At 38.0% G+C, this 10,177-nt stretch overlaps 1 protein-coding gene across 1 annotated transcript; it reads left to right on the top strand.

The window, feature by feature from the left end:
• The first annotated feature begins 573 nt into the window (after positions 1 to 573).
• Tim9a (translocase of inner membrane 9) lies at positions 574 to 9,338 on the top strand. Its single transcript, XM_089232376.1, has 4 exons — positions 574 to 648; positions 5,661 to 5,730; positions 8,083 to 8,178; positions 9,022 to 9,338. Exons 2-4 carry the CDS (start codon positions 5,677 to 5,679, stop codon positions 9,157 to 9,159), a joined length of 288 nt encoding a protein of 95 aa, XP_089088502.1. The 5' UTR covers positions 574 to 648; positions 5,661 to 5,676; the 3' UTR covers positions 9,160 to 9,338.
• The last annotated feature ends 839 nt before the right edge of the window (positions 9,339 to 10,177 follow it).

The following is a 10,177-nucleotide window of genomic DNA, read 5'->3' as shown; positions in this document are numbered from 1 at the left end:
ACATTAGATATAATGATTAAATCATAAGTGCAATATGTAGGCTGACCATATTTCCTCGAGAGAAATACGGGACATCGGGATTCCAAATACGGGAAAATACGGGACATCGCCAATTATCACCAAATACAATGCCAAAACCAAACAAAGTTGCCAAATATTGTTGAAATTACGGAAAACTCACAATGGCGGGAAATGATGCATTACTGCAAATTGCAGTGGATTAAAATGTATTCCACGAAAAAAAAAACGTTTACCAAAGCAAATGTGGGAGATTAATATCCCATATATAGTTGTAACTATCATAAAATAATTTATGAGTTGAAAAATAATCTCAATCTTCGACTTCAGTAAAGAATAAAAATTCAGGTAGGTGTCGTGTGAAATACGGGAAAAACCGGGACACTTTTGCCAAAAAGTCGGGACGGCCAAAAAAAGAGAAAATACCGGGACTGTCCCGGGAAATACGGGATGTATGGTCACTCTAGCAATATGCAACTAGTAATGCATATGTACGCGCCATCTTCAGGAACTTTCACTTGCTGGCATGACATTAAATTAGTTTTTACGCCATTGGCAACGAAAGGTTTGTTTACATCGTAACCCATGTGTGAGTGATAGTGAAGTCAAACTTTTTCCGGCTTTTTCTAGGTATAAATTTGATTTGTAATTTTTAAATTCATCAAATTGCTGAGAAAAAATTTGTCACGAAATCATATTTGTTTCCTCAAATTTTTAAAAAATAATTAATTTTGGCTGTTCACTTTAGTTTCATTTTATGATAATTCATAATATAACAGGGGTTTGATAATTTTTAAAATAAAATTTCTTAGGAGCCAATCACTAGTAGAATGGATAAATTCCCAATATACGGTACTGTTTGGCGACAATTTTTTTTATCGCCATACCCAATTTGGTTCTATTTGCTAGGGTTGCGGGGAAACAACACCAAACAACCCATGTTTTAGCTCCAGAGAGAATAGTGTTGACGACATATCACTGTTTTGGCGTAGTTCAAAACTTCGCAATAAAGAGATAGATATAGGCCTACCATATAGTGGGAATTCAACTAGCCCTTGGTCCCTCGATGCTGCGAAGGTAGGTGACCAATCACCGATAAGCACACGATATAGTCTTTGGCAAGCCCACGGTGTAGTCTTTGGCGCGATTGTTGATTGGCACTATTGGCGATCAACTTATTATTTATTATTGCCTTTTTTCGTTACTGAAGTTGGCAACAGCATGGTTACCACAAAACATAGAGATGAGAGCTCCTCTGATTGGACGACTACGTGGATAATTTCGTACGATCAAGGTCTAGTGGAATTCACCACCCTTTTTGGTGGCAATCTCTCGAATAGAATCTTTGCCAGGAAATTGTTATTGGTATCTGAAAGCATTATAAAAAGTCACCCGGGGTGAAACGGAGTCGTGGTTTGGATGTTTTTGTTTCTGAAGAATAAAATCGCCAAGAAAATATAATGCTATTGCAAATGAAAAAAAAATGACTATAAAAAAACAAAACGATAACAAACACACATTCTTATCTTAAGCAAGGGATTGAGATTAGAAGTTTAACATTCTAGACCAGATACAAAATTGAAAATAAAAACCAGTACTCTCGCTGTTTTAAATAATGCAACAGTCAACGGCAAAAAAAGGCTCTCTGTGTTTGGTGAAAAACGGTCTCTGGGTTCAATATGAACATGATTGAGTGATTAAAACTATAACTGTCAGTATGCAAAAAATTAACAAACTGAAAATATGAATGTAGGACCTCTTTCTAACCAGATCATGGCCCACCGCTCTGTTAAAGACAATGAATCAGGCAGAAAATAAATTAATATACAACCTTAGAGGAAAAACGAGATAATTCAATGTGAAAAACTAAACACAACATACTGAGAAAACTGTATATATGATACAGTTTATTAAAAGAACTAAGAGAGAGAGAGAAATAAGCTCCAAAATGGTAACCGATTTGATTCATTCAAAACACAGCACTCTATACAAAAGCCTATTATTACTAGCGACCTCTAGGCACCTTCTGACTAACCTACAATAAAACAGTACGTGGTGACCTAGAAGCTTAAAAAAATTATAATAGCTGACCGGGAAGAAAAAACGTGAAGTGAAAGAAAATGACCGACCAGGAAGAAAAGTGCCAACAGGATAGAAAGGAAATTTAAAAAGAAGAAATAGATAAAACTATAGTTGATGCAGGGGGTGTAAATTTCACCCGTAAATCTCACCTTCAACATTAGAAGGATGTGTCAAAATGTGTGTTTGGCCCCGGCTGACCAAGCATCTTGTTGCTGTCCTGTTCAAGTATGTCTCGCATCCTGAAGCAGGGCCTTGAGGCTGGCTAAACGGCCTAGGTAGACTATCAACAACTGATGAACAGCTAATTCTACAGCAACCTCGATAATGGAATTGTACTCCGTTTTTTATTCGCTACGGGGACCTGGCACATGAGATTTATCATTCCCTGTTAGCGAACCCTATGTTAACAAGATCTGATACTATGATATTTAAATTGTTGATCCCCTGAGCATCATTTTTGACCAGAGCATGGCAAATACATGGGCCAAGATCACCATGGCAACTTTAAAAAAGAAAAAAAAATGTTATTTGCGTCCAAAATTTTCTGAACACAAAATTTACAAATTTATAGCAGCATCTTTTTTATATTGTCAGTTATAATATATCAAATTAAGAGACAAATTTCTATTATATACCCTATAGTGGTGCCGAGACATCAGGTTGCAACCCAATGTGTAACATGGGGGGGAAAGGGTCTCCTCCCTTTTTTTTCTATCCTCCACCGCAGTAAATAATCCAGAAATGTATAATCGGCTAAACTTCAAACATTCTTGATAATCACAGAATTGAACTTAACATAATCTACTTCGCCAAACACCAACTCTGGCCATATCGCTATGTTGCAATTTACTATCATTAATAAGATGTGTTGGAAATGAAAACGCTGTCTATCAGTGGTCACCTCAAGTTTGTTAGGGAAAATATCTTATCTGTATCCTCCCTTTGGGTTTGAACCCAAGACCATGACAGCAACCTTCATGGTGGTAGATGAACATAATACCACCACGTCACTGGGGCACTGATATTTAACGTTAATCTCTGGCAACCTTTCAGGGTTCAACCTAACTGTCCAGGGTCGTTTTTGTTCCAAACTCTGCCACGAAACTGGGCTGGAAGAGATCTGGGCAACGGGATAAGTCCAGTGGCAAAGTTCTGGCGTTCATTCATGGCACCCTTTCCATCGCACAGCAGAAATCACTAAATCCCCCCTGTAAAATGCTATTTCTTTTTTAATGAAGTAGTATTTCCTTCCAATTTTCATTTGGGGCAAATCAAGGGGTATAGGGAAAAGGGGGAGAATAGGGATTCATTGAGAAATCAACTTTACAAAACATCTGGGCTTGTCAATGTAAAAATAAGAGGTCTCAGACTTCTTGGAGGCTAGGTATCCTGTCAATGCCTCTTAAAGGGTTAAGTTGTAGCGATTTCACTCTTTCATTTGAATAATACTTCTATCTTGTAATGATGGCTGGCTTGGGGGGGCAGCAAGCACATTATGACCCTACTTCCTTCTAGGGATGGTGCGACTCTAACCATTGGCCTTGAGTACATGTGAACCTAAACTTTGCTAAGTTGCAGCGTTAAGTGTACCACGTATATTTTAAACTGTTCCCTACTTAATCTTCAAACCAATCCATGATTACAATGCATTTCATTTTTACATCATTCCCTATTTCACTCACTTTGGTAACACAGGAGAAATGAAAGAAAGCTCAAGTTTAATGAGTAACACGGGAGACATAAACAACATGCTAGGGGGCCGTTCAAGTATTATGTAAGCAAATTTTCAGCCATTTTTGACCCCCTTTCCCCCCCCCCCTTGTCATCAAAAGTCAGCAAAACGCTGATCCCCCTTCCCCCTTGTCAGCAAAATTTTGTCATCAGCTCTGTCCCTCTGAATCCTAACTCATATTTTCATAAAGAGTGGTTGATGATGTAAGCATTATCCAAACCCCCCCTCCCCCCTTTGTCATCAAAAGTCAGCAAATTGGAACCCCCCCCCCCCCCCATCGATGATGACGTAATACTTGAATGACCCCTAGCAAGAGTAACGAGGCAAGGAAAGGAAATAAAAGATAGCATTGCTTCCACTGTGAAAACATTGCTGGCAACAGAGACGACGACATGAAGAAAACATTGGGGGTGCTGAAAGTTGCCGGGTGTTCCGTATGTAAGGGACTCAAGCGCGTACGCAGGACAGTGAAGGTGCATTGCATTTTTGTTTTTCAGAAATTATTGAGGGGGCTCAGTCCCCTTACAAAATTTATTGGGGCTCAAATGGCCTCAGTCTGATGCCTATGGCTGGTGACAATATCACATTTTTGGCAACCTGCTAAAATGTTGGTGAGATTACAGACATTTTTTGGCAATTTTACAAAAATTGGTATTATGTGTAGTCAAAGCCCTATATTAGAATCACGGATGATGTTATATCTCATTCGAGTATTGTTATCTCTTTTGCAAAGAACGGAACGGACCAATATCATAATATGGGAAAAAAAATTCTTTATAGTTTTCAGAACTTCTGATAATGTTATAAAAAAGATTTTCTGTTGAAAGGTATTTTTTGTGCATTCTGAAGCTAAGGTTTAACCAAACTTTTTCCCCATGTAAGTTACCGTTATCATGCTGCAAGACTATGTTGGAGGCGAGAAGGTGTTCTCCCTTCCTTATTGACAAACATGTCCAAACTTCATGCCAGAATCAATTCGTAGTATTCGCTGCGATCCATGAAAGTGGAGCTGCTTTTGCAAAGGTCTTCCTATAGCGAAAGCAAATTTATGACGAGAAAAAAACCCTTTATTCAGTTCTTGGTTAGCTTCTTTCAGTTGACCAGTTTCAAATTCCTTTTCCTAAGAAACTTTCTCATGGGATCTATGCAATGTATTGTACGGTATATTTAAAAATATATATATCGTAATTCACGATATATACAGTAGGCAGTTTCATTCTGGGACCTCACAATGGCTGAATAACAAAAATGAAGGATTTCAGCTGAATTGAGAAAATAAGGCCTGTTTTAAAATGAAACGATTGAACATTTTGCAACCAATAGTGGAAAAAACTAACAGAGTTGCCCCATTTCACCAAAATCCCTTTACTATATAAACCCATTTGACCAAACAAGATGTATGGTCACCATAATTGTAAACGGGATTTTTATCATTCTGTAATTATCAGAAACACTCGAGTCCTGATGTGATAACATTATGCAGTGAACTGTATTAGGACAAAGCCTAAAAGACTTTTTGAATGTTATGCCGAGGTGAACTTGAGTAAGAAAAGTTTGTTGTCTCCACCGCGAATCAGACTCGTGCCCTCTTGCAATACAGGCAAAGGGCACTCATCATTACAAACCACCTTAGGAGACAACAAACTTTTCTTTCCTAAGTTAATTTAGGCATAATATCTAGAAATAGTCTCTTGATCCAACTCATGATAATGTTGAAATGGGGCGGGGGGGGAGGGTCTTTCATGTGTAATGTAAACTATAATCTATTTGATTAATTTCCGTTTGCTATTGGGTTCAGTGTTATTTATTTGATTTTTTTTCCCCCCAGCTTAATACATCCCATCATGGCAACAACATCATCTGCTGCTGCCGTAACGGAATCTGAGCAAATACAACAAGTGAGTCATTTCAATGATATTTAATTTATCACCCTGTTGATGCTCATTTTAGGAATCCGTACATACTCGAACGATTAGTTCATAAATGAAAAAGACAATGGGAAAAAAGAATTGTGTCGTAAAAAGTGTGAGTCATTTGCTTTTATTGATGGATTCTTACTCACTTTTTTTCTGTTTACTTCACTGAAAAGATTCTGTACAATCAACAGTGGGGCAAAAATTAATTTCTGTTGAATGATTCAAAGAATTGCAACAGTCTTACCTGACAGACATTCAGTGACTTGTTTCAGCTTGGGTCTGTCGATGCTCTCTTAGAATTCTCTTTTCCTCTTCAGATAACTAAGAGAATTGATGAACGGAAATTGGAAATTCAGGCTTTCATTTTTTAAGGTAATGTGGTTGCAGCACTTCTCTGACATAAAACACAACTCTGGCATTATGTATAAGGTTAAGGTCACACATTTGCACCATCACTTTCCATCATGCTCCAGTTTGTTAGGAATTCCCCTGAGAAATGTTTACCACGAGCATGTGTGATCATGTACATGTTGTGAACCTGATGTGAAGTTTGTTCTCGTGTACTGCTTGCTATGTGGTAGATGGCAGCACCACACACAACAAGCAATACACAGAAAAACTTCACATCATGTTCACAACACGTACACGCACATTATAACATGTACAATTCGTCAAAAGTTCTGCAGACAAATCTGGATCAGGTGCATGTGTAGTTTAGTGGTAGTAGTAGCTTACCTTCCACAATGTGTTAAGCTCTACAGTTTCAATGCTGATGAACGTATGTCATTTTTCCATGAGAACATAATATAAGAGTCCATATAGGAACTGCTACATACAAATGTTCGCCGCTGTGGTGGTCGAGTGGTCATAGTGACAGACTCGCATCGCGGGTATCCGGGTTCGAGCCCCACCGTCACCACAGTGGTGGTCGGCTGAAGTTGGTTGTCTGTGGTTCCCAACTACAAGGCGCAAATGCGAGCCGATCTCCCCGTTAAAAATTCTCGCCACAGAGAGCAACAGTCCTACAAACAGTATAAATATTCAGTCATTACACTTCACTCGCTTCATTTCTGAGATATAGATGGCAGCACTAAAAAAAATCATACATAACACTAGATACGCACTCAGACTGTTAGGTACACATACTTACACTTCCGGCACAACTCACTCGGTAGTAAATTGCCCATGGCGATAGACCTGAGTTGTGCTCGGCTTGAAAAAAAAGAAAGCTTAAGTTGTCTACCTTCGCTCCATTTGAAGCTGAAGATGTTTACCTCCATTCCTTCACGGCTGAAGGTATCTGCCTCTGCTCTATTTGCAGGTGAATATTTCTGCTTCATTCGCAGCTGAAAATGTCTGTGTATACTCCATTCATAGGTGCATGTGTCTGCCTCCACTCAAGTGTGGCTCCATAGGGGGCGGATGGGGATGACCATCCCACCCGAGAGCAGAATAATATGGGAAAATTTGTTTGCCTATAAAATACACTTACATAACTTGCCGATCCCGTCACATCATCCTGAATCTGCACGTCGTTGTAGTCCAACCGTACAGCTTATCCTGACCTCAACCATCACCCCCACATACTGCAGCAAGACCCCTAGGCTAGGATCTTTGGCCCTGGTCAGATTTCTCAAAGGCTCCCATTATTGCGAATTTATAGTGTGAGAAACAAAAAAAATGATGAGAGTTGTCCTGAGCCCCCGAGGCTGGAGCCCTGTCAGACCCACCCTTGAGGTTGGGGCCATGACCTTAACCCAGGGTTTGACAGATCTCGGATTGCCATAGCAACTGAGAGAAATTGGTATTGGCACCCAGAATTTCTATATATGTGATTAATTCATAAAGTCATAGTCACAGGTGCCAGATGTTGCCATGGAGACTATAAAATCAGTATTCAGAACTTATAATGTTTTAGCAACCTTGCCAGCAATCATTTTTCACATTGATGGACATGACAAGTCCCTCGAATGGTCTACTTTACATTTTTTTTTAAATACAGTGATCTTGAAAGTTTTGTAAATTTTTTAAAGTACAATAATTCATGTATCTTTATACTGTATTCATTTGATATTTCTATTGCATCGTACAGTAATTTAAAATAACCTTTTTGCAGACATACTTTCCACCATTAAGTACTGTCTTTATTTCATTCAACCATAATGACTAATAAGCTCTGTATTGTCAGAGTTTTTGGTTATCAGTGGTAAGTCTAGTCCACTTAAGCTCGGATAATTTGAGCCCTACTTTAATTGTTAAATAACTGTTCTGGGTTATGAAGTCTTTTTTTCATGTATCAATATATTGCTTTCTGAATCATTTGATTTATTTCAGTTTAGGGATTTTCTCGTCTCTTATAACAAAGTATCTCAGAAGTGTTTCAATGATTGCATCAATGATTTCACAGTGAGGCATGTTCGAGAGAAAGAGGTAAACCGTCATTGCTATTCAGTGTTACTTTCATGTCATAAAATTAGCATTTTGGAATTTTTGCAAATGTATATAAATTTTATATCTCTCATTTTTATATTTTTTATGGGTGTTGAGCAAGTGCCAATTTGTTGTTTTGGATGGTTCGATTTGTAACAAAAATTTTGAAATCAACAGAATTGATAAAACTGTACACTCAAACTTTGTAGATTTGCGTGTGATTCATTCAGCAGACACAGATGAAAAAACTGACTGCCCTGTTGGACAATACTGTCATTGATTGCCAGCACATATCACGTGATTCTGCATGACTACCTAGGACAAGTCCATTCCGCAGTCGAGATTGTCTTCCTTATATCCTGCTCTACTTCCACACAAAGTTTTGCCATACTTCTACAAAACTTAAATACTTATACAAAAATAAATCAAACTATAACAACTGTTCCATTTTAATTTGATTCACCCTTATAGATGTATACTGTTGGATAGAGGGAACCGCGGGTGGATTCGAATTCAGACCCTGGATGTGCGTTTTTCTACATTCTGTTAGCTTAGCTTGGGTCCTTGCATAACAAAATTCTGCCCTCTTCCCTGAAAAAGTGTTACCACTACTAAATATGGACATCCTTTAGTTTTTAAATTTTGCCTCCAGAGGTCCTTGCATTTTTCGCCTGGAAAAAAGAATGTAAACCATGTGATCTCTTAATTGTTCATATATTTCATGAAATATGTGATTTGCTTTCATTCATTTTACGAAAGGAATGAAATTTTTACTCTACTTAAAATGAATTATTAGATGTCTCTGAGACTTATTGTTTTCCCCCCTCCTTGCTCTGATTTCAGGATCGCTGTGCTCAAAACTGTTTAGAGAAGTACATGAAAGTAAACCAGCGTATATCTCAGAGGTTCCAAGAATTCCAGATCCTAACCAATGAGAATGCGATAGAAGCTGCTAAGAAAATGGGAGCCATTCCGTCGTGACAATAGCTTACATTTAAAATTATATTATAATTCAATATAGTGTTGTTTCATTAGCCCTCGTTTCGCCGGTTTTAGTTTTGTACAAGTTCGAAACACACCTTCGTTATTTTACTTCCGATAAATGTTGTTGAATAGTTTGTTGGAATAGTCGTCTGGAGGAATAAATCATGTTTTGTATAAAAGAACTTGTTTCCTTAACGTAGTTAACTTTTTTGAATGACTTTTTTTAAATGACAAAATATATACACTACATTACCAAAATTATTATAACACAGAGATTTCATAAGATAAACCAAATTAAAAAAATAGTGATAACATACTTGGGCTACTATTTGACTTAATGATTGTCTCGATTCTTCTAGGTATTTTTTCTACCTTAATTTTTCATGTTTGTCCTCTGGGATTCATTGCCATTATTCAATTGAAAACTCTGCCTTAGAGTACTTTCTACTTATAAATCTTCAATTAACTAAGCACAATAAGTTCTTTCTCATACTCTTAGCATGGATGGCTTGAGAGAAAATCTCTTCCATGCAGGACCTAACCGTATAAGTAGTGGTAAAGCTTTTTTTCACCCTTTCAACTCAGATTCTATGACCACCTTAAGGCGGCACCTGTGATCATGCATGGCAATCCTGGGCCGTGCAGCTGCAAGAGTCACTTTGCCAGAGATCCACCCCCTGCCTTTAGTGTTTAATCTGATTGTGAGTGTAGTTTTGAGCTGGCCAATCTATTTTTGTGCTGCTGTAGTGGTCGAGTGGTCATAATGACAGACTTGTATCATGAGGTCCCGGGTTCCAACCCTACTGCCGCCACAATAGTGGTCAGTAGAAGTTGGTTTTCTGGTTTTTTTTTCAACTTCAAGGTGCAAATGCAAGCCTATCTCCCTGTTAAAAAGTTTCACCACAGAGAGTAACAGGCCTACTAATAGTACAAATTTTCAATCTTTACACTTCACTTCTGACATACAGATGACAGCACTGAAAAATCAAACAACACTAGATATGCTCTCATACTT

The sequence above is a fragment of the Pholcus phalangioides genome, unplaced genomic scaffold (assembly GCF_987345545.1).
Source record: "Pholcus phalangioides strain wild (caught in Gottingen) unplaced genomic scaffold, Ppha-v1.0 ptg000005l_1, whole genome shotgun sequence".
Lineage (NCBI taxonomy): Eukaryota > Metazoa > Arthropoda > Arachnida > Araneae > Pholcidae > Pholcus > Pholcus phalangioides.
The sequence above is the reverse complement of the archived record's forward strand: the minus strand, read 5'-3'. Positions and strand labels throughout refer to the sequence as shown.